The following is a 25,946-nucleotide window of genomic DNA, read 5'->3' on the forward strand; positions in this document are numbered from 1 at the left end:
TCACTGCAGGGGAGTGTAGGGAACCCACAGTGGAAGGAGAGAGGGATACAGGATCTTTGTTCTCAGGATCAGTGGGTGTCTTAGTGGTGAGACCCCCACCAATCACACTTTTATCACCTATGCTAAGCATTTTCTGATACAACTCTTAAAACATCACTGAGGTATGAAGTCATTAGACAACTTCTGTTGGAAGGGGCTCTCAGATTTCTATCATCTAAACCTGTTTCAATAGTGTGAGAAGGCTTTTAAAAGGCTTAAAAATATATAGAGAATGAAAGGGTTTGTCCAGGATTTAAAAACCATAGATGCCATCTTCCAGAAAAAGCACCACATCTGGGCCTAAACGAGATAACAATCCAACTATATCCTTTGAAGTCTATCGATCACTGGACCACCCAGTTGTTCTGACCATGGAGCCTTGAGATGTGGCTCATTGAAACTAGATATGCAACAATGAGAGCCCAAAAGAAACTTATATATCAGGCCCTTGAGTCACGCATCTAATTAGACTCTGACGGATGGAACTAACAGGATATCTACTTAGATACAAGCCATAAGACTAATCAGAGAATAAATGCCCCCTCCTTGTCCCAAGATGTTTTCAGACAAAATGGCAGAGAGAAATACTTGCAGACAAATACCTACCCACCTACCCAACTAAAACTAACCTATTGAATAACTCATTCTATTGCGGATCCTCTGGTCGCACTATTGTTTGTTTGTACTGTTTGAAACTATGTTACTTTGTTTCAATCCTTTTGAATTCACATTATTGATTTTCCTTGCAACATGATCCTTGTGAATTGGAGAATGTAACCCATAACTTAGCTTTGCTTTGCTTTTCTTTCTTTTCTCTGCAAAGCCAATGGATTTTAACAGTATTGTTTGTTGTCTCAAGCAATGCATGTAATTGTTTGTAATGAAAAATCCTGAAATAAATCTCAATAAAAATAATTTGGGAAAAAAAAGCACCACATCTGGGTTGAGTCTGGTATTACAGCTCAGGTCCAATAAAATGAATAGGACTGTACTATAAAACCATGTACAACATGTAGACAGGTGTGGTGCTGTATTTGGAAAGAAGTAGACATGCTTTTTATAACCCTAGACAATCTGCTTAAGAAGTTGAATGTATAAGTCAAATTTTTCCTAAGGGTTTCTAGCGCAAGGTTTTGTTTCATGAAGTGAACCCCCTTCTATTGAAACTTTATCTTGGAGTCCATTTAAGTAACATAAAAGGAAAAACTTTAGCTGCAAGAGTGGTATATTAATTACTATACAGGGCACCGTTTTCAGTTTTTATGAGTGGGCTACAGGGCAATAGAAAATAGCCAATGAGGGAATTTATTATGAGTAGCTTTTCATACATGAGTCCTAAAGTGAAGGTTGCTGGTGTAAGATGCACCAAAGTTATTAAAAAGTGCACACCTCTTAGTAATTACGGCATATCTTTGGGCGGTCTGCGGTATAACTTTCCGGCGTAAATTATAGTAAATCTGTCAAGCAATATGAGCCACAGCCTTCTCGCTGGGCCAGATCCATTTATTCCAAAAGTGATGAGCAAAGTGTAAAGTAACAAAATACTGTACAAATATGGCATGCATCAAAAGTTACTACTTTATTTCAACCCGAAAACAGGCATAGAAGGATTGATAAATACCCCCAATGTTTGCTTATGGACCTGTGAGAAATTTACAAGGGATTCATTTCTGCACATGCCTAGAGAAAATTAAAGGAACCACAGCTAAAGAGCACTTTCCCCAAGTATCTCTAGATTATGGAATTATGAGTAGAGATAAGCGAGCATACTTGCTAAGGGCAATTGTTCAAGTGAGCATTGCCCTTAGCGAGTACCTGCCCACTCGGGAGCAAAGATTCGGCTGCTGGCAGCGGGCGGGGAGCGGCGGGGGAGAGTGGGGAGGAACGGAGGGAAGATCTCTCTCTCCCTCTCTCCTTCCCCCGCTCCCCCTGCTCATGGCCGCAACTCACCTGTCACCCGCGCCGCCACCCGAACCTTTGCTCCCGAGCGGGAAGATACTCGCTAAGGACAATGCCCGATCGAGCAATTGTCCTTAGCGAGTATGCTCGCTCATCTCTAATTATGAGTTATTAAAGTGGCTCCAAGAAGTTTAATTTAAATTGGTAAAGAGTAAAAATGAATAAAATGATGAGGCAGCGATATTTATGATGAGATTAATGGCAACTGATATGGTACTTAAAGGGAAACCGTCATCAACTATAAGCACCAAAAACTAAGTTAAGGTGCTTATAATTTAGATGATGGGGTGTCCAGGAAGTCTTTTTTCATACTCACACAGTCCCTCATTCCTGTGGTGAAATCGACATACACATTACCATGACTCTTTTCAAAAAGCTGTGCGCGAGGAGAGCATGCATAGCCTTCTGATAAGAGTTAAGCTGCTGTTTGGGCACTGACTTTGCCAGGGGATACCACAAGCCCAGGCACTGGGTGAGTATGAGACACCACTCCCTGGACTCCTCATCATGGAAACTATAAGAACCATAATTTAGTTTACGGTGCCTATAGTTGATAACAGGTTCACTTCAAAGCTAGTGGGTAAATACCTTATTTGAATGAGAAGGCATAGTACAAAGCATCCAAGATATTTGGTAGGGGCAAGTAATGTTGGAGCTGACCCATAACATGTCCCGTGAGCTCTTAGAAAGGTTTTCCATTTCTAGCTATCGAGGATCTCTCCTAGGAAAGGCCATCAATAGCTGATCAGAGAGGGTTTGCTGCCCAGGACCTGATCTCCTAAGGTGCTGTTCTAATGTATGGAGCTGCTGTGTTGTTGAAGTGGCACAGAGTAGTCCTGCAGGCGTGAGCCCCATTCACTTCAATGGTCATCAATAGTTAGAAATGAGACAACCCATTTAAGGATAAAAGGCCCCAGTGGTAATAATTGCAATTACATTACTGGATGACATTGTCCATCTTTGCACCCTTGCATCATTAATCTTCGGACTGAGAATAGATAAGATCATATAAATAAGAAGTCAATAAAAAGTAATTACAAAAACATTTTCATAATAGTAATGCCTTTTAATAAAAGATTCTATCAGGGACCGAACAGAGTTATATTGGGAGGGCTTTGGCAGCAATGAGGGTCTGAGTTAATTGGAGGGCCTAGGATACGGAGCACTTAGTAATTATATGAAGCATCAATTTAACAGTTTTTTTTAAGTAGGAATGGATCCCAAAGGAGGAAAAATGAAAAATGTTTCTCATTTTGATTTCAGATATTATCTTTTCCCCTCCCTAGGCATCTATTCACTGCCAAACAAAAAAAAAAAAAAGAAAATCATGCTGCAAATACGATTTGTGAACCCAGCCTAAGGCCTCTTGAACGCAGCAGGCTTATAGATCCTTGTCATAAAAACCCATTATAAAGCACCCACAGAAATCTATGAGCTCAAACTGTACCTCTGTGTGTCACAAATTTGATATGGTGGTGCATGGAAGCTTTTTCTCGTGGTCTCACGAGAAGGGATTATATTCTAGCATGTTCTATCACATATACTATACTCTTCTGGAAATATTGCTGAAAGAGAATACAACACCATATAGAGGCAACACACAAAGCACTTACAGCTAGGTAATACAGAACCAAAAGAGTCACTAAAACAATTACAAGCACATGGTTTGTTGTATGCATGAAGTCTAATCTGTAAAACCAAAGTGGATTTTATACACTGGATCAAAATTTTAGAAGTTGGTTAAATGAGTTGCTTCACATAAATAAGTTATTCTCTAGCCACAGGATAGGGATGAAGTATTTGAATGGTGGAGGTCTGACTGCTGAGACCTCTACTATCATGACAATGGGGATCATGAGTGACCCGGAATGACTGGCGGGGTGGTCACATGTGCACACTGCTACTTCATTCATTTCAATGGGATGGCTGAAGATAACCAAGCACTTGTAGTCAACTAGCTTTGGCAGCTCTATTGAAATGAATTGAGGGGTGGCGTGAATGTGTGACCATGGCTCAGTGAATCGGGGACACTCGGGACCTTCATTCTCATGATAAGTGAGGGTATCAGCAGTCGGAGCCCTGCCGATCAGATACTTAACCCCCATCCCCATTAAATTTTGCTTGAAAATTAATTATTATTAATAATAATAATATTAATATTTATTTGTTTAGCACCAACTTATTCTGTAGCGCTTGAACCAAGTAAGAATAAACAGTTCTAAAATATATTTTTATAGAAATTTGCTCACAAATTATCCTTATGATGCAAACTAATGATGAAAGTCGAATGGTATGTGTTTTCTGCATGTTTGCTTTATATTCATTTCTGCAGTGACATTATTCTACCACATGTACTATTGAAAGCAGCATGTTGCCAAAACAGTGTGCTAAATTATATGTTATATTACATGAAATGAGGGAAATGACAGCAACCTTCCATCTCCTGAAGCTAATCAACTATGCATGAGGTAGGGGTAAATATAGTCCATGCCATGTGGCCTTGGAATCTAGGAAATCACACGCTGGCACACATTGTTCTTACAGGTAATCAACAGAATTAATGAATAATTCAAATTCTTACTCGTTAAGTGTGTGAGTTGGCATCTCATTCCGTTCATTTTGACCATAACAGCTTGTCTTGGCTTCTGGAATTACCGAATATGTGTCCAACATGGCTGATGCAGCTGTGGTGATAATTCCAAGGCCATCTCTCACTCTGGCCTCCAAGCTGTAGTCCCAGTCGTCATAAGATACAGAAACTAATCCAGAGGGAAATTCAAAGGGTATGATTTCTGTGTTACCTGCCACCAGATTAGGAACAATCCAGATATAACCGTATCCCATAAGGCCTAAAGACCGAGCTTCGTCAAAAATTTTAATTGATTCATCCTTTGAACAATAAAGGAGTATAACAGAAGAATGGATCCTCTTCAGCTGATTAAGGGTTTGTGCATCAGTATATGATGCGTCCAGAGTAATTACATTCTGCACATCCCAGTCCACAAAACTATTCTCCACAGTGTTTTTAATGAAACTTATAAAGTCTCGATATCCTGGAAAAGTGCTTGTTATAAGAGAGAAAACATGCCAGTCATATTCCTCCATAATACGTAGCATGACAATAGCTTGCTGTGTGATGGAAGCTCCAAACTGGAAGAAGGTTGACATTGCATCCTGAAAAGAACAGAACAACACATGAATAATCAGGAAGGAAATAATTACATCCTATAACATTTACTCCATAGAAGCACAAATGTAGCAATTGCTAACATGACTGGCACATCACAATAACTTTATAGCATTGTGGTAAAGTACATTGTAGTTAAGTTATCATGGCATGTTAAATGTCAGGTTAATGTTTGCTACAACTGTACATATGCATTCAGGATGAAGAATGTGCAGAATTGATTTTTTTGCAAGTGAGGAATTTTTTTTCTTGCAGTTTGCAGGTACATAGTCAAAATCTAATAGGGTACATCAAGAATGTACACCCACTTTGCAGCAACTTAATGATATAATTGGAATGTTATGGAGTTTGACGCTGTGAGGTCTAGAACTGCAGTACAATGGTAGTAGTCAGAAAATGGGATAAAGGGTCACAAAATGCAATACCAAACATAGTAACATAGTATGTAAGGCCGAATGAAAACAATGTTCATCTAGTCCAGCCTGTTTATTCTCCTATGTTGTTGATCCAGAGGAAGATAGATGAAGTTTGAAAATGTACAATGCTACTCAGGTTGGTTGGTTTCACTCATAGTGTTTCTTTAAGTTTCAGTTTTTGTGTCAGTTTTTCATGCAGTTTTTAAAGCCAAAGCCAGGCATGGATTCGAAAGGTATAGGGAATATAAAGGAAGAACTTGTCATCTTCCTGCTAGATACACCTCTGACTTTGGCATAAAAACTAGATGAAAAGCTGATACAAAATGTGTGGATTTTCTTTAAAAAGTGTGTAAAACCATCTGTAAAGACTGCTTTATACACACTAGTTTTTTAATAGAATTTAAAAAAAAACATCTTGAATTTCAAGCAGTTTTCTTGGTACTGTTTACTAACATTTTCTGGTGTCTTCATTTATTTAATAGCATTTCCTCAAATTTTGTGCATGTTTTTTTTTTTCTGCCATCTTTCAAGTTCTATAAAAAACCGTTTTGAAACATTGACCCATCCCCCCCCCCCCCCCCCCCCGGGATTATACAAAACATCAGAAATCAAAATGCTGTGTACGTAAATTTCCCAATATTTTGCAATAAGCTTTAAAGTAACATCTAACCACAGAGATTCTGAACAAAACAACAAAAAATGGTATGACAATAAAAAGGCCACAAAAAAAGCAAAACCCTGTGAGTGAATCCAGCCTAAAGAGTACTAAGTTATGTGATTGTTCAAAAGATGTTTTCTAAGTTTTTTTTGTTATGATTTATGTTGGCAATGAAGTATGCAAACATCACATTTCTGTAATGCGTAATGTAGTGAGCGATATAAGAGTTAAAAAGCAGATTATATTTATGCAATAACATTTCTTTTTGCAGATATACAGTGCGGCTTAGAAGTAATACAACAGAACTATTTCTTGAGTTTACCTTCAATGAAAAACAATAACACCCATAGTCACCCAGACTTCCCAATGTTGAAAACCCAAAGGAGAATAGAAGAAAGAAAAGAGATGTTTGAAAATTTGTGAATAAATAATGTCAATATGTCAATTAAGAAAGATTTAATCAAAGTCGAATATATTGTATTATTTCAGTGATGAGAGTCTTACTTTTGCAATGTGTCCTATGAATTGTTAATTAAGCTAAAATGGGGTGGATTGCACATTAAATGTTTATCTACATGGATCCTGTAAGCCAAAATCTATATTGTGTTCCGTTAGTACCCCCTGTGCCAGTGTATAGTAGCTCTGTCAGGCACCATATTCTCAGAAAACCAGCTTTGTAATACATCTTGCCACTATTTTCCTTCTCATGGATTCTGTTTCACAATAAATTCATACACAACTGGAGGCACACAGACATACTGTATGGACTAAAAGTAGGTAATGGGCATTTTGGAGTTGTAGCATGTAAATCTGTATTACAGTTTGTATCAGAGCTTACATTTTTTAAATCTGATTTCTAATGCTCACTGATCATTACTACATACATTTATTTTTGTTTATTTTTAACAATGAAAATGTTCGATCTGAAGCAATAGAGAAGATGACAGGGATTTAATATTCTTTTTCAAGCTACAAATGACCACTAAAAAAGGCCTTAATTCTCCTAGAGATTGTCTACATTGGAACTTTCTAAAATCCCAAAAAAGATGAATAGTGTGAGAACAGCAGAATTTGGAAATTGCCTTTAGCAAAAATATCAAAATTTAGACAAAAATCAGTGAATGGTGGAATATTCCAAAAACATAACTTTACATAGTCGTTCTATGTGTTAGTATTAGAGATGAGCGAACCTACTAGTTTCGAGTAATTACTCAATCTAGCACCGCGATTTTCGAGTACTTCCGTACTCAGGTGAAAAGATTCGGGGGGCGCCGGGGGGCGGGGGAGGCGTGGCGTGGCGGAGGGTAGCAGCGGGGAACAGGGGGGAGCCCTCTCTCTCTCCCTCTCCCCCCCACTCCCCCCCACTCCCCGCTGCAACCCCCCACTCACCCACGGCGCCCCCCGAATCTTTTCGCCCGAGTACGGAAGTACTCAAAAATCGCGGCGCTCGGGTGAAAAAGGGGTGTGGCCGAGTACGCTCGCTCATCTCTAGTTAGTATATTACTTTTGCTATATATCATTCCAAGAACGTCTAAACAACTGAGAACTTTGAATATAGGAAAAAGATATCCAACAACAAGTTGGTTATGGAAAGAAAAAAATGTATTCTCCATTGGTAAGGCTAAAGACCAACAAAGAAAATGGGGACTTCTGGAGAGAAAGTATTTATCTCTAGTAGATAAGACCACCTTGAAGGCACCTAATAATACAAGAAATATCTCCCTTCTATTATAGGACTGATAGGCTGGCTGGGATATCATCTCCGTCAGCACATTAGTGTCTTTCTTAAAGACGCTATCATCTCCTCTTTCCAGAGGATGCCTGTAATATCCTTGTATACTCCTCATATGCTGGTCCTGCTCAATAGTGTTGTTGTGTCTTGCATTTGGGTGTCTGAGTACTACTTTCATGTCTTAGTTCTTTGGACTTTTAACTACAACTGTTGGTTACTCCCTCTGTGACTTCAATTGATGCTTTCAAACTCTGAGCTTGGTTTTGTTTACTTGCCTTCTTCTTTTCTGCCTTGTCCTTATATATTCCCTCTTCTTACATATTACACCTAGAGGCATTTATGGAATCAGTTTAGGTTCCAGCCATAGGCTTGGAATGAGTACTCTGCTCTACTGATGGGTCTAGTCAGGGCAGATCTCGGAAAAGTTCTTAGGCCTTACCTCCATTTCTACAACTATCACTTGTAATATCCCGAATGTCTATCAACCCAGAAATCCTCTGTGTTATACACATCATTTAGCCTGTCCCTGTCCTCTTTCTCAGAATTGGTTTGTAAATTATGTCGACAGGAGTAAACAGACATGGCTTAGCACCTTATATTGTCTATAGGTCATGCCAGACTCCTAGCCTCTTACCCTCAGTTTATGCTATGTCAACTGACACTAAAGGTGCTTTTCACTGGCCGATCTTAGTTTGCACGAGCGAACGAGCCAGTGACATAATTGAGAATCATTTATTATCATTCAGTGTTTCGCATTCACTATGTGAAACACTGGAAATCAATGTTTAAACTGAACAAGAAATGAACAAGCCAACATGATTTTTATGGCTGCATAAATTGAACGACAATCAAGAAGCGAACGATTCGTCATTGAGTTGTTGGCTGACATTTAGACCAAACAATTATCACTTACTTTCGAATGTTTGAACAATTTTTTTAACGGTTTTTGTTACGTCTAAGAGCACCCAACTCCACCAATGGTTTATCAGTAACTAGTCCAGTAGCATCTATACCCATATAATGAGAAAACCTCGAGCCTGATCATTGCATACCATGACCACTGCAACAAAACAGAAAAATGGCAGTCTCACTGTAAAACAAACAAAATGACCAAATTTTGGCTGCTATTCTAAACCAGTGTACTAATGTATGGCCACAATTATACAATATTTTGGGTGTGACTTCTCTTCTATAGTATTACTTCACAGAACACAGTCATGTTCTCAATTACATTTTTCTATGACTCTTTTTATAGTAATACTAAGGGTTCTGTAATCTCTACATCAAAACTGTTGGACACCGTCCAGAACAATTACCCATAAAATTAAACAGAGTAATTGCACAATTCAATTACAGTTAAGAAGAGCATTATCCAGCAAAGACTTTCTAATAATTTAGGGGAATATATTGTCTATCATGCCCTGGGTGTCCTCTGCTGTAAAACCAGCAAATGGTTTCCTGCAAAAGAAGTCATATAATCTCTGCTGTTTCATCAACGCAGCCTTCTCAGTGTATACTAAATTATGATAGATTTATCGTGTCTGGGCACAAACCTTCAGAGTTAGAACAACGGGAGATGCAAAGTCAATTAGTTTTATTTGAATTTGTTTCAAGTGTATATACAGTATTTTAAATGACTGTTGACAATGTTTGCAATCACATTGAGTGGTTGGCATTTGTTTATATGGTGACAGAAATGCTAATTAGGAAGCCATTCCTTCCTACACCAAAGAATTACATTTCCTTTGCAAAGATATTGATTATAGTCTTTTTAATTATGGTATATGCATTCAGAAATTAAACTCATTTTCTCCAAGAATGTATATTTTGCAAAAACTAATTTTAATCGTTTATTGTAATGGCCTCAATCAAAAGATTTGGAAATTCCAAGTATATTTTAATTCATTTAGGGGTATAGCTTTTAATGTTACTTAGATGTTATATAGTTTAAAAATTCATATTTTTGTATTAAATTAATTTAGCCCCTTAAGGATCCAGTGTTTTTTTGGTCTCTGCTCTCTAATTTCAAACAATCATAGCTCTTTTATTTCTCTATCATCATAGCTGTTTGAGGGCTTGTTTTTTGCGGGACGACTTGCATATTTCAATAGTATTCTTTAATGCACCATATAATACAACTTTTTGATGGCTTTTTATTGCATTTTTTCTTAAATATATAAGCCCTTCCCTGCAATTCATCAGAAATGTCTAAAAATAAAAAAATATATATATACTCACCTTGTCCCGGCAGACGGAGTTCAGCCGCGGCCAGCGGCAGTTCTCCTGAACTGCTCTCTCTAGTATTCAGCAGCCGGGGATTTAAAATCCCCGCCTGCTGAATGAGCTGCCTCTGATTGGTCACAGCCTGACCAATCAGAGGCAGCTCTCACTCACACCCATTCATGAATTCATGAATGGGTGTGAGTGAGAGCTGCCCCTGATTGGTCCCTGCGCTGAGCCAATCAGAGGCAGCTCTCACTCACACCCCTCTCACTCACACTACAGAGAGCAGTTCAGGAGGACTGCCGCCGGCCGCGGCTGAACCCCGTCTGCCGGGACAAGGTGAGTATATATATATATATATATATATATATATATATATATATTTTTTTTTTTTTTTTTTTTTTTTACACATTTCTGGATGAATTGCCAGAAATATAATTGCTTATATATTTAAGCCCTTCCCGACGATTCATCCCGCGATCGCCAGCAGCCCATTGCTTTCAATGGAGCCGGCTGTATTGCTGGCTCCATTGAATTCAATGGGCAAACATCGTTCTTCTCTGCCACAGCTGTTACAGCTGTGGCAGAGAAGAATGATTTGTCTACTATATGTTCTCAATGGGGTCGGCGCTGCTGCCGCCGGCCCCATTGAGCGCATATAGAGAAGAGAACAGGAATCGCAGATCGCAGATAGGTGCGATCTGCGATTTCTGTTCTATAATTTATCGGACGAGCGCATAAAAAGCGCTCATGTGTCGATACCATTGCAAAGCAATGGCTTTATAAAATCGCCGGACGCATGCACATGCGCAAATTGCGCGAAAAAACGTCCGTCTCACTAAGCCCTCAGGAAGTAAACCATGAATGTTTCTATTAACAGGAACCTGGTGCATGGTGTAAACTCCCAATCAATATACTTTACGCAGGTCAATGAAGATCAAAACATTTATTGCATAGAATAGCAGCAATAAAGCACTTTGAGTCAGAGCACCTCTTCATCAGTCAAGCTGGGATAGAGACAGCAGAAGCTGTCCAAATATACTAGGGAATCCTGGATCAAGCACCAATAATGGAGATAAAGGTTGCTGTACTGCCGACAACCTGAGCCCTCCCCAAATGCATTTTGTTGCTGGTATTCTATACAATATAAAGTATTGATCTTCATTGCCCTGCCTAAAGTATACTGATTGAGAGTTGCAGTTTTCTTTCACAATATCTCACTCCCATGAGGGTGAGGCATCTGACCTGGTTGGCAGCACCTCCATTTATCCTTCACCCCTTACTTCTATACACAAGGTCAACTGAACCCTCCCTCCAAACCAAAAAATCTTTAAGACGATTTTGGGATCGCTCCATCCACTTTTTCGCTTTCATTTAGTACTGTTACTATTGAAAACTGTGAGAAATTGCAGTAAAAATATATATTAAAAACTTTTAATTATACAAAAGAATAACCATTACTTGCTAAAACAAGAAAAATGTTTTAACATCAGCCAATCCCTCAATAGTTGGTCTTATCATCCACTATCCATCAGAATGCAGGTAATGACCCAGAATTTAGAAACCAAAAAAATGATAAGCAGTATAAGGCCTTAGTCAGACGGGCGTTTTTTCGCGCGATTTGCGGATCGCATGACGGATGCGCATCCACAAATCGCGTGACCGGTGCCCGAAAATCGCCTGAAAATCTGCTCCTAGCCGCGTTTCATTAGAAACGGGCCGGAGCTGTCCAGCGCATTGCATTCAATGGAGCCAGCAATACAGCGGCTCCATTGAAAGCAATGCGCTGCGGGCGAGTGTGGGATGAATTGTCGGGAAGGGCTTAAATATATAAGCCCTTCCCTGCAAATCATCAAGAAAAGTGTTAAAATAAAAAATATATACATACTCACCTGCTCCCGGCAGTCGGAGTTCCCCGCGGCCGGCCTGCAGTGGGTGTGAAGGGGGTGTGAGTCAGACCTGCCCCCTGATTGGCTCAGCGCTTGAATTCAATGGGCAAACATCGTTCTTCTCTGCCACAGCTGTTACAGCTGTGGCAGAGAAGAATGATTTGTCTTCTATATGTTCTCATTGGGGTCGGCGCTGCTGCCGCCGGCCCCATTGAGCGCATATAGAGAAGAGAACAGGAATCGCAGATCGCAGATAGGTGCGATCTGCAATTTCTGTTCTATAATTTATCGGACGAGCGCATAAAAAGCGCTCATGTGTCCGATACCATTGCAAAGCAATGGTTTTATAAAATCACCGGACGCATGCGCAAATCATGCGAAAAAACGCCCGTCTGACTAAGGCCTTACAGTGTATGGCTCCTGGTATGCATGACTTGTATTGTATTTTTCTTTTATTTCTTGAAAAAAACAATGCTTGTGCTTAATATAAAATTGCCACTGCTATAGTTGGAATCCCCCCCCCCCTCCCTGAAAATACCATTTATTCTTTATAATACCACTATCCTGTTATGAGGATTGCTTGGCCCTCTCTGGCGAGAGGACCTGAACGCAGCTGACACCTGTTCACTCTCTATAGCTTTCGATAGCTAAAACTAAGTCCTCCACATAAATCTAAGAATTTGAATAGCATTAGAATAATATAAAAGCGTTGTCTAGGTCAGGTGATATTTTATACAGTAATCCAATACAAATATGTATACAGCAGAAAGACATGTCTTATACTGTCTCGAATGAACCTTCCCCAGATAGCCTAAAGGATTCCTTGCATACTTTTATTAGTATGCTTCAGTATATAATTTGCATATTCTTTATTTTACTTATTTTACTTTGTTGTAACATAAATGTAACGTAAAATCAGAAGTTTTCTTAAAGTTTTTTTTTTTGGACAGTAACAGCTTCCTAAGGGGTGTTCTTCCATGAACATCATTCCTATTGAGTGTTTTTCTAACAGCTGACTTGTAAATAAAGGTTTTTGCAGTATATTGAGTTTTCTACAAGATTCTTGATATTATCCTTGGGTTCTTTCTCACCTCTTTCAGGATTGCCCATTGTGATGGTAACACTGCTAGCAAGAGTAACACTGAATATTATCTAGATGTTTGTCTACTAGTATATTGATGTACTCCTGGATCTTTAGCAATGCCATTCGTCTCTTTAACACATCTTTTGAGGTCTTCTGAAAGTTGTTTGCATCGAGGCATTTTTTACTCTAAGCAATCTTTCTTGAGAAAAACAGATTTATCAGTCACCCGGCTTTGTGTGTCTTTATTAAATAGTCAGAGCACCTGTGAAACACGTACTTCCAATTTCATCTCCTTATTTGAACCACGTTTTGCCAATTAGGTCTTTGGGAAATCATTAACACAGAAGTTCATTTTCTTTTTCTCCATGCACTGTGCATGTTTACTTAATGGGCTCGTTAAGGGACATGAATGATACAATGTTTGTGTGTTATTAGTTAGGGTATATTTACATGGGATGATTAGCAGGTGCCTAAGAGCTGGACAGCCATCCCAATTAACATCGCCCATGTGCTTTTACACAGGAACGCTAATCTCTCACTGAATGGAATAAAGCTTGCATCCATTCAGAGTAAAGCGGCAATCTCATAAATTAATGATTGTCTGTTTACACGGGCCAAAAGTCATTTAGCTTATAGATTAGCTAAAAATCTAGTGACTATGACAAGAGAGCGACTTGCCCTGTCGGGTCCCGTGTTTGCATGGGATAACAGTCGCCCATAATTGCTTTTTTGAGAGATCATTCAGGCGACTATCAGCCTATGTGAATCTAACCTTAGGCCTCATTCACATGAGTGCTGTTTTAGCACAGTATATGCACATGAAAAGATCACGGCCAAACTGCACTAAAGATTGTGTGAAAGGGTAAATTCCAGCTGTTTTAATTAGTCCATTCACACGATCGGAGGTGCGTGTTATCCAGCTGCCATAGGAGTCTATGGAAGGCACACACCAAAGATAGGTCAGGTCCTATCTTTTCTCGCAGCATGGACCTTAGATGCAAGCATTGCTGTCCATGCCCTATCTTTGATTTGTCAGAGTTAATTTAGTGTGTCTAAAGTTCCTTCATGTGAACGCTTCTATAGGAAGCCATTAGTTCTTATAGAAGCGTTCTTTTAACTCGCCTCTAATGCGTAAAAACAGCACTTGTGTGAATGAGACCTCAGATTGTGTTTGTCCATAATTGTGACTTAGATATTAGCGAGATCATATTTTATTAGCAATTAATGCAGAAATCCAAGTAATTTCAAATAGTTTATTTACTTTGACTTACAACTATAAGTCATAGGCAGTTAAATATAAATATATATATATATATATATATATATATATAGTAGAAAAAAATAGCTTTTTCCTTTAAGCCCACAGTCTTGCAGATTTCTACTCATTTTGCTTTCACATTAAAAAACTGACCTTTTTGTTTTCGCATTGCAAAGAAACTGAAAGAACATCATGATAATACAAAACTAGCGTGATGTCACAAAACTTGACATTCCCTCTGGTACCACCATATGGAATGTCCAATAATTCAATGGTCCACTGCTCAATGCCTTCAAGTGTATGGTGCCAGATTGTGCAGCAGGAATTATGCGGCTCACACATATCATGCCAGGAGACAGCGAACTATAAATTTTCTATACTATATATGTCTGGTAGATAATTAGCTTTACTGGAATGCTTTGTTATCTTCAGTACAACACTAGCTTTTCTTGACATTTTTACGTAAGACTTATGCAGACCAGCGGTACAATAGAAGGTCTTTTCTATTCTAGATTTTAATTCATATATAGCAGATATATCAAATCTCTCAGTACTGGGGCACAGCTAAATTTGCCACTTAAAGAAGATTTCTCCTCAACATGTAAAAATAACCATATAATAATAAAGGACAATACGTACCCAAAGAAGTGGAAAAAAACGAAAGAGAAACAGGGTGAAAATCTAAGTGTAATATAATAATTAGAGATGAGCGAGCATACTCGTCCGAGCTTGATGCTATTAGGGTGCTCGAGATGCTTGTTACTCGAGACGAGCACCACGCGATACTCGTCTCGATTAAACGAGCACTGACCATTGAATTCAATGGAGCCGGCAATACAGCCGACTCCATTGAAAGCAATGGGCTGCCTGCGTACGCGGGATGAATTGTCGGGAAGGACTTAAATATATAAGCCCTTCCCTGCAATTCATCTAGAAATGTGTAAAAATAAAAAATATATATATACTTACCTTGTCCCGGCAGAACGATGTTAGCCCATTGAATTCAATGGAGCCGCAATACAGCCGACTCCATTGAAAGCAATGGGCTGCCGGCGATCGCGGGATGAATTGTCGGGAAAGGGTTAAATATATAAGCCCTTCCCTGCAATTCATCCAGAAATGTGTAAAAATAAAAAATATATATATACTCACCTGGTGCCGGCAGACGGAGTTCAGCGCGGCAGGCTGCAGTTCTCCTGAACTGCTCTGAACAGCTGTTAGTAGTATTCAGCAGCCGGGGATTTAAAATCCCCGCCTGCTGAATAAGATGCCTCTGATTGGTCACAGCCTGACCAATCAGAGGCTAGCCCTCACTCACCCATTCATGAATTCATGAGTCGGCTGTATTGACGGCTCCATTGAATTCAATGGGCTAACATCGTTCTTCTCTGCCACAGCTGTTACAGCTGTGGCAGAGGAGAACGATCGTTATGCTGACAGTGGGGGGGGGGGGTCTCACTCTTGCCGCTATTGTGGCTTAATAGTGGGACCTGGGAACTTGAGATGCAGCCCAAAATGTAGCTCCTCGCCTGCCCTATTCGTTTCTGTGTCGTTTCCATCACTTTCTTGTGTTTTGCAGATTTTCACAAATGAAAACCTTAGCGAGCATCGGCGATATACAAAAATGCTCGAGTCACCCATTGACTTCAATGGGGTTCGTTACTCAAAACGAACTCTCGAGCATCACTGAAAGTTCGACTCGAGTAACGAGCACCCGAGCATTTTGGTGCTCGCTCATCTCTAATAATAATGTAAATAGAAAAATGAAAGAAATCTCTCCTAGTGCGGTTGTGCTAGCCTGGGCAGAACTCCAAAAGAAACACAAGGATATTCATATAACCCAAATTCCAAATGGGTACCAAGCTGCAGCCGTGATAGAAGCCAGGAAGTCTTGCCCTGGACTTCAAACTGGCTATATAGATTACAGAATGGGCTCCAAAAAAGTTCAATGCTTTGTGCTACTGCTTGCTGTACAGTTAGTGAGAGAACTCAAAGAGTTGGAAGACCCACATACATGGCCAATATTAAACAGACAAAGAGTTTCCACCCTACACTGGGGTCTTCATCAGCTGCTTGGTGAAGACACTGGTGTGTGATGGAAACATTCTGTAGTTTTTTTTTAAAATAAAGGAATATTGGCAATGCACGTGGGCTTCCCAACTTTATGATGTCTGTCTCTCTCTAGTCATTAGAGTAAACAGTGCCAAAAAGTTATATATTTGTGAAATGCAGTTTAGATCAGTAGTCAAAGTTTGCTAATCATGCTTTTGGCATTTTTATATTTAGTTGTGGTACAGCCATATTGAATACTTTTGAATTAGCAATTAGCATGTAAGGCAGTATTCCAGCATAGACTAACTAGAATATTGACTAACATCCCTTCCACAATACAGCATTTGGACTGATCCCTTGTTAGGCCTTAGTCACACGGGCGTTTTTTCACGCGATTTGCGGATCGCATGACGGATGCGCATCCGCAAATCACGTGACCGGTGCGCGCAAGTCACCCGCAAATCGCCCGAAAATCTGCTCCTAGCCGCGTTTCATTAGAAACGGGCCGGAGCTGTCCAGCGCATTGCATTCAATGGAGACGGCAATGAAGCCGGCTCCATTTAAAGCAATGCGCTGCGGCCGAGCCCGGGATGAATTGTCGGGAAGGGCTTAAATATATAAGCCCTCCCCTGCAATTCATCCTAAAATGTGTAAAAATAAAAAATATATATATACTCACCTTCTCCCGGCAGCCGGAGCTCCGCGCGGCCGTCCTGCAGTGGGTGTGAAGGGGGTGTGAGTCAGATCTGCCCCCTGATTGGCTCAGCGCTGAGCCAATCAGAGGCATGTCTCACTCACACCCATTCATGAATTCATGAATGGATGTGAGTCAGACCTGCCCCTGATTGGCTCAGCACTGAGAGGCAGCAGTCACTCACCCATTCATCAATTCATCACATGTTGTGATGTTTATACCATGTATAAGCATACATGATGGGCTGGTTAAGTCTGTGGTCATGTGTGTGGTTGCAGTAGCGTGATATTGCATGAGATCTATGCTATAGTGGAGCCAAACTATATAACCAGGTATTTTAGCATGCCTAAAAGTGTGTATTGAGCTTGTCAGGTGAAAGACAAGTAAAGCATGGGACTGACATGGCAATTGAGAAGTCTCTGGAAAGGACTTAGGCCTTGCCAGCAATGTCGCTACAAAGGCAAAGACCCCGTGAATCCTGCCAAGCAGTTGCAACCAACTTCCACACTTTTTCCTGAAATGGACAAGGTACAGTGAACTCATTACAAAATGACTTATTGTGATGATGTACATTATTTTTTAAAATGTTATTCTGTGCCTGGAATAGCCATTTAAGTTTTGCTCTGAACACTTAACAGAGAATAGCCACCAATGGCATGATAGCTCAGTAGTCAACACTGTTGCTAGTAGGGCTAGGGTGCAAGGTTGAAACCTGACTAAGGACAACATCTGCATGGAGATGTATTGTATGTACTCTTAGTGTTTGTGTGCTTGTACTTTGGTTTCTTCCTTCACTCCAAAATCATACAGGTAGACATATATATATATATGATAAAAGAAGTTGTCCTTCCCACTAGTGGGTGGTAGCATAATGGACGTGCAGTGAGTATCTCAGTGCATGATCGAGGAGTGGAGAAGAGTATCCCTGCAATTATGGATGGAGAGAGAGTCTCCATGCATACAGACAGAGGACCATGAGCTGCTGGAGACTGGTACATTAGGTCCTGCTTATTCAAAGCCTAATAGGCTCAGGTACATGGCACACCTTTGGCCCATTAGACCACCAATCACATTGCAAGGTTACTGATGGGCTAACAGAGGGAACACCATCTCTCTGTAAAACTACTTAGGTGCTGCACTTACCGCTATGAATTAATGGCTCCCTCTATTAATTGGTAGTTGAAATAATGGTGTCATTTAACCATTTGGATTACACTAATGACTTTTAGCTTTCAACTCTGACATTATATTGGGTACCTAATCTTCTTACTTTTGAGTAGGCTGCATTCACACTTTGAGTTTTAGGCCTCTTTCAGACGGGTGACACGGCATCGCTGCAAGAAAATTACAACGATATCATATCGCTGATCCATGCGATATCGCTGTGTTTTCTCATGGGGATACCGCTATTTTGTAGCGCTACAAAGTTGCAAATGGTGCTAAAAAGTCACGCTGTCCGGCACTGCTGCAGCTTCCTCCCGGCTGATGAACCAATCATAGCCATTCATCGAGTGCTGGCTCTGAATGGCTAAGCGTCAGCCAATCAGAGGCAGCACTTCCAGGAGGCAGAGATTTTTCAATTCCTGGCCAGAAGAGATGAAGAAGAACAGTGCCAGGGACCAGGAGGGGGAGGAAGCTGCAGCAGTGCCTGACAGTATTTCACAGGTGATGTATACTTTTTTTCCCTGCAGCTAGGGCTTAGGTTATGACATTGACAGTAGGATTTCCTACTGTCAAAGTTGCATTGCACCGCACAAAAAACACGTGTTCATGCAATGTGATGCAACAGAGATAAAGGCTCCATAGGAAAATATGGGCTACAACACCTTCCTTATCGCATGCGCATCGCACAACCAGCGAGGTTTTGGACTAGCAATGCAGCAGGCTACAAAACATCGCAAATGGGAAGGAACCCATAAGAAAGCATGGGCTTTACATATGTGCGATTTGTAGCATTGTCGCATCACGAGAAAATTGGGCGACTTTGTCGTCCATGTGAGTGAGGCCCTACAGTGCACTTTTTATGGATTTCTGAACGGCAGCAACAAAGCATACAGTTTTTAAAAATACATGGGTCTTAAAAAATTGCATGCGTTTTTTAAAAAACGCATGTATTTTTGCTGTTGTTCAGGCCTCACTCACATAAGCGCTGTTTTTGCATATAAGAGGCGTGTGAGAAGAGCGCTTCTATAAGAACCAATGGATTCCTATAGAAGCGTTCACATGAAGGCCTTTTAGACGTGCTAAATACTCACACCAATCAAAGACAGGACATGCGACTGCAATGCTCGCATTTAAGGTCCATGGTGCGAGAAAAGATAGGACCTGACCTATCTTTGGTGCATGCTTTTCATAGACTCCTATGGGAGCTGGATAACAGGCACCACGAACCTACAATCTCGTGAACAGGCAATTTCACCTGAGGACTTGAGAGCTGGAAATCACCAGTTCACACGATCTTTAGTGCAGTATAGCCACCATCTTTTCACGTGCCTATACTGCGCTAAAACAACGCTCCTGTGAACAAGGCCACATAGACACACAAGGAAATGTACCAAAAAACACAAAGAGTGAACACAGCCTTACAGTTCTTAGTTGCTTGTCTTATGCCCCGCGACTTTTACATACAGATAATACATTTAGGTCATGGTAAAAAAAAATTGAAAAGGGATCTTAACTGCATTCTAATTTATTATTTTTGCTAGCTATGCACAAAAACTCTGCTTTACTTTCTGCTAATTGAAGCCCACCTGCTGTGTCATAATCATTTAATCATTAAATGCAGCTATGGTAAGGCCTAACAGTTTCAATTAGCAATAAGATTAGGAAGAAGTATTGAAGGTGACTCCCAAACTGCATATTGTGCAGAAGTTCCATTTGTTTTGCTATAGTGTCTTCAATAACAGTTATCAGGATATTAATTGATGACTGGAGCACACAACTAGAATATGTCTAATATTATAGCAGCCCTCCAGTTAGGAGCTCAAAATTGATATGTTAGGCTGGGCTAACGCAGCATTTTACTACTGTGTGAGCCGGCTTATTGCCGCGTAAGGCAGTGATTTTTCACTGCGCATGACAGCGTATCTCACGCACGCTGTCATGCGCAGTCTTCCTTCTTCCGTTTTTTTTTTAAATTTCCCACTCTGTTGCTTAGCAGCGTTGAGTATAAACGCTGAACATATGCAAGTAATTGCATATGTACAGCGTTTATTACTCGCCCTTACACAACAATAAGGGGTTAACAACTACAAGTTGTCCCACAAAAAAAAACTGTTAGGGCTAATGCCCACAGACGGACTGCTGTCGTGTTTCACGCGGTGGAAGTCTGCGGCGTTATCCTGCAGCTATGGGTTCTATTGAACCTAATGACTTTCTGTATTTCAATGCTCACGCTGCTGAATTCCACGGCGTTAAAGAAACCGTGGCATGCTCTAATTGCCACGGGAAAATGTGCCGCCAGCTTCTATTGTAGTCAATGGAAACTGTCCATCATGCAATACTTCCGCTGTGGGCACAGTGGAAGTATTGCATGATTATGCATCACCACCCACAACCATCCGTGTCTTTGCCCACTGCTGGCGTGTCATAAGCTGTACTGTGCACACGTGATGGCTCGCCAGACAAGACTTGCACGGCGGATCCGGAGAGGTGAGTATGGGGGACACCGTGCTGGACTCCACTGTGATATTCCACTGCCGGAGTCCGCCACGGCCGTGGGCATGAGGCCTTATACAGCTATGTTAAGAGAAACATAAGAGTGCTCTGGTTTTGAAAAGGTATTTATATTATGCAAAAGTAGTAAAATATAACAAAATCTGTATAAATATGGTGTTGTTATTGTAATGACCCGTAGAATAAAGTTAACATAACATTTATACCACAAGGTTAAATAAAGCTCAAATAACAAGGTTGAAATTCGTTTTTTTTCCATTGCCCTCAGCAAAAAAAAAAGAATGTAATAAAGGTTATTCAATATATTATATTATATGTACACAAAATTGGTTCCTATAAAAAATACCAACTGTCTCACAAAATACAAGGTCTCATATAGCTAATGAAAAGTTATGACTATTAGAACACAAAAGGGGAAATGGGTTACTGTTTCTTAAAGCTAAAATTTGTTGTCATTAAAGGGTTAAAATGAGCATAAGATAATGAGATATGCCCTAACTATATTTACATGAGATATAAATTCAAACTCTACAATAAAAAAGTGGAAGCAACAAATAAAAGTTCAGGACAGCGATATGAGAATAAGTTTGGTGATTCAGAAAGGTGTTGGAGAAAATATATATTATGGGCTCCCTGGTGTGGATGGCCCATCTTACGACAAGCCTACACACCAGTGATCTCTGTTTGCCTTTAAAATGGCGCTATTCCACTCTGTCACTGGATCCCAGTGAAAGGCCAAATTCACAGGAAGAGCGTCAAAAGACGGGCCCAGGGCACACCAATACCTCGGTCACAGATACAGGAAAAAGAAGTTCTATAAGGTTCCTGCACTCTTGGTGTGTCAATAGACAAGAGGAGAAAACAGAGTAAGAAAAAACTTTTCACTTCTGTGAGGAGTCCGCAGAAACCTCAGGCCTCCTCAAATATTCAGGTTCACTTATAGAAAGTTACAACTTGGACACAGATGTTTTTCTAGAGTGGGAACAACTCCAGGTTTCTTTATTCCATAAAACAGACCAGTACTAGCTACACAGGGAATGCATGCAATGTGTTTTAGAGGTCTTACAACCAAGGTAGCCTCCCTTTTCCAGGATATGACATAGAGGGATGTGTTGACACTATGAAAGCACATTTAAAGTGACAAAAAAGTACAAGCATGCATTCATGTTGGCGGCCAAACTCATGTACATGGGTTTGCAAGCGTAAAAGCATGCATTTACGTGAAAAAAATGGCAGCCTAGTGGTGACCATGGACCAGAAGTTGTTTAGGTTGCGCAAGCACAACACACACACACACCTCACCACTGTGCATGCCAGCACAAGTGGTGAGGACTTCTATGTGTGCTGCAGCCATTTACTAGACACTGTGCATGCCAGCAAGCTGTAACAAATGCGTGCCCAGTGCAAACTCGCATGTCAGCTCCAAAGTGATCCTATGGGAGCCTTGAAAGCACGCAGCACGCACCTCAGATTGTGTGATTGGGCTACTTCAAGTAATTTGAAGTAGCCCGTTCACTCGATCTTTACAGCACTATAGCCACAATCTTTTTTGTGGCTATGGTGTGCGAAAACAGCGCTCATCTGAACGAGCCCTTATGTATATGTATATCTATATGCCACACATATTGTCAAAGCTCCAAAAAGAGTGCATTACATAACCATAAATTAGGGAGTAGGACAAGAAACTCGTTATAATAAAAAAGGAGAACAATTAAAATAGCAAAAGTCATATTAAAAATTTTAAAGATCATTTAAGGTAAAAAAGAGAATATGAATGAAAGTGATTTAAAATCATGCACAAAAATAACATAAGAGATATATGCATAAAGATAATGTATAACCAACTGAAATGGAATTTCCACATCAAAGAATGTATAAAATGTGTATGTTTAGATGATAAAAATGCTAATAAAAATGGTCTTTTGTGGCTTAAAAATAAATGAGCAATAAAAAATAAATGTAAATAATCACACATGAATAAAATGCTCAATTACTAAATTATGAAAATGTAAAATAACAAAATTATTAAAAATAACAAATATTTAAAGTAGAACAAGGGACATAAAAAATTGAATGGGTAGGAACCAGGAGGAACTGTATGTTTAAAGTTAAATAAAAATGATTAAAAAAGTATTCCAAATAATTATAAAAAATTAGTAAAATGTATTGTTACGTATTTTTACATGCCTCATTTAGTCCTTTTGGTGACTGGGTCTTAAAACGGAAGAGCCAATACATATCTTTAGTACATAATTCAGTAAACTCTCCATACAGGATTTTCTCCAATGGTATAAGATGCATGAGTGAAGCATCTTGGTTATGGTGGGTGAAAGAATAGCGTGAGACACTATGATACGGAAAACCATCTACTTCCAGTAAACACATACGAGCTTGCAATTCCTGTCTTTTCAACTTAAATGTGCTTTCATACTGTCAACACATCCCTCTGTGTCATATCCTTGAAAAAACAAGCTTTTGTTCTAAGACCTCTGAAACGCGTTGCATGCATTCCCTGTGAAGCTACTACTGGCCTGTTTTATGGAAAAAAGAAACCTGGAGTTGTTCCCACTCTCCAAAAACATGTGTCCGATCTGTGACTTTCTATAAGTGAGCCTGGATATTTGAGGAGGCTTGCCAGCGCTTGACTCTTTTTAGAAGTAAGTTAAAAGTTTTTTCCTATCCTGTTTTCTTATAACTTCTTTTTTCCTGTACAATTAAAATGTGACAAATTTAATGTGACTTTTAGGGGTAAAATGAAAGTTTCTAAAAACGAAAATAAGTTTGGTGGTGACTGTCGCGATTATAAAATGTCCTTCCAAAACTTAGGTTTGTACTATTATTTTATCCTTTATTCATAAAGTAAACAGAGCAAACAAGCTTCAATACATAGGGGCAAGACTAGAGGTTATGAGAGTTGGCTAATTAGGATTGAAATGAAGGAGGACAGGTAATGGTGAAGAGGTGGATTTTGAACAATTGTTTAAACAGTTTAACTGTGAAGGTGATTCTAACAGAGTAGGAGTTGTCTGGTCTAGAATAAAGTTTTTAAATAACCTAATAGGACATTCAGCATTTATAGCGAGCGCTAATATAAATTGTGTACCGTAATCAGACCTTCAACTTGGCTTCTACTGAAATACTGCAGGTAAAGATCTTGTTAAGGAATTGATACACAAAGTAAGGTAAATTGGAAAAGTGTATAACTTTTTATTATACAAAGAATAATACTTCTTACTTGTGAAAATGTAAGATTTCTTTATCTGTTGTACATTAAAACATAATGAATAAATGGGCAAGGATGTGTCTTATATGTACAATGTAGCCTATATGAAAGTGTTGAACTCAGTTTTATGTACAGTAAATTAGAATTACGAAATTAGTATTAAGTATTTAGAATTGAAAAGCTGATCTGGAGACTGTAAAGGCCCATTTAGACACAATGATTAGTGATCAGAATTCGCTCAAAAGCCGTCTTTTGAGCGATAATCGTTGTGTCTAAATGTGCCCATCTTTCACTGTTCTGCCAAACGATGATTTTCAGTTCTGCTTGAAAACCACCGTTCAGCAGAACAGCTGATAAGCAGGACCACAGGCAGTGTTCTGCTGGCAGAGAGCTGTTACTGCTGTCCATGGTGCTGAATTCTCCATGGTGAGCCCTGGCTGAACAATAGAGCCAATTACAGAGCTCAAACCTCCTGCTGAGTTCTGTAACAGCTCCCAGAAGCTCATTTGCATGCAAATGAAGCTAATAAAGTACTATTAGCAATTAGTGCCTATTAGTACTTTATGCAAAACAATCTTTTGAAAGATATCTGTGTGTCTAATGGACCTTAACTAAAATAGTAGATAATGTCCTTCTATATGTCTTTTACTGCACAGCCTATCTATCTGTTGAAAGAAATAGAACGACGAATAGAAGATGTTAATTGACATCATTGACATCAGTCACCAGGAAGAAATGTTATATCATTTGACATTTGAAATGTTAAATATAACTGTAGGTACCATCAGGTACAAATAGTTTGACTTTATATATGTCATAAAATACCAAGCCCATGATCCCTATCAATCTGTCCAAATTTGACTATTTTATTTAAAAAAAACTTTTTTTGCCCAGATTATGATGAATATTCATGTTTTCTTCAAATTATAATACGTTTTGTATTATATTGTTCATATATTCTGGTACTTTTTCAAGTTTTTGCTTTCTGTTTTGGCATGCAAAGTCTGCTTAAAATATTTTCTTTCATAACTCAAAATAATATAATCATATAAGTATTTCAAAGAACATGTTACAACTGCTTTCAGTAAAATGAAATGTCACTACAAAGAACCTTAATCCATCAAAAGAAATCCACTGTATACTAGTTACTACTTAGCATGAAAGTAGTCGTTGTAGTTATTATTTACATTTACTAATATAATTTCTACAGTATTTAACATGTTCAATCCAACCATCATTAGGGCCGAAGTATATGCCGTTTTCTGCAAACTTGAGCATATTATTAACAGAATTGACAGCAATAGGGCATTTACTTTCTGCATGAAGGTCATACAATAAAGAGAAAATTAACAATGAAGCTTCAATTACACACCTTGGTCAAAGCAATTCACTATAGATCCTTATGCGCATGGATAAAGCTGTTACAATATATGGAGAGCCTGACCACCTTAAAGAGGACCTGTCACTTGATGCAGATCTGAATTAACGGCTCTGCATCCGAAGCCCCATTGATTTTATCCCCAATTTATTTTTAATACATACCCCCTACATTCATAAACACTCTTCTTAGGTCCAGCTCCTGGCACTGTCAATATGTCAAGTGGGTAGACCCTACCGCTAACTTGACACACCAGGAGCTGGACTCCAAAAGAACCCAATAGGAGATGCTGACTTTATCCCCATTTTTTATACTCATCTGGAATTCATTGGGGTTTTATTTCATGACAAGCCCCATTTAAAAGTGTTGACAACATTTAGAAGAGAAAAAAAGTTATCCTTTTTTTCCAGAAACAAGGCCATTTCTGTCTATGATCTGTGTTTGGCACCGTAGTGCTGCCTCACTTATATAACTGAGTG

General features: G+C 39.4%; 1 protein-coding gene across 1 annotated transcript in view; it reads right to left on the reverse strand.

Moving 5' to 3' along the window:
* The window catches only part of GRIN2A (glutamate ionotropic receptor NMDA type subunit 2A), a 518,561-nt gene that overhangs the window by 161,315 nt on the left and 331,300 nt on the right, over window positions 1-25,946 (reverse strand). Inside the window, exon 2 of the mRNA XM_066577826.1 lies at window positions 4,580-5,172. Coding sequence (XP_066433923.1) covers window positions 4,580-5,172 — 593 coding nt within the window. The remainder of the gene's footprint in view (window positions 1-4,579; window positions 5,173-25,946) is intronic.

Source organism: Eleutherodactylus coqui, chromosome 8 (assembly GCF_035609145.1).
Source record: "Eleutherodactylus coqui strain aEleCoq1 chromosome 8, aEleCoq1.hap1, whole genome shotgun sequence".
Classification (NCBI taxonomy): Eukaryota; Metazoa; Chordata; class Amphibia; order Anura; family Eleutherodactylidae; genus Eleutherodactylus; species Eleutherodactylus coqui.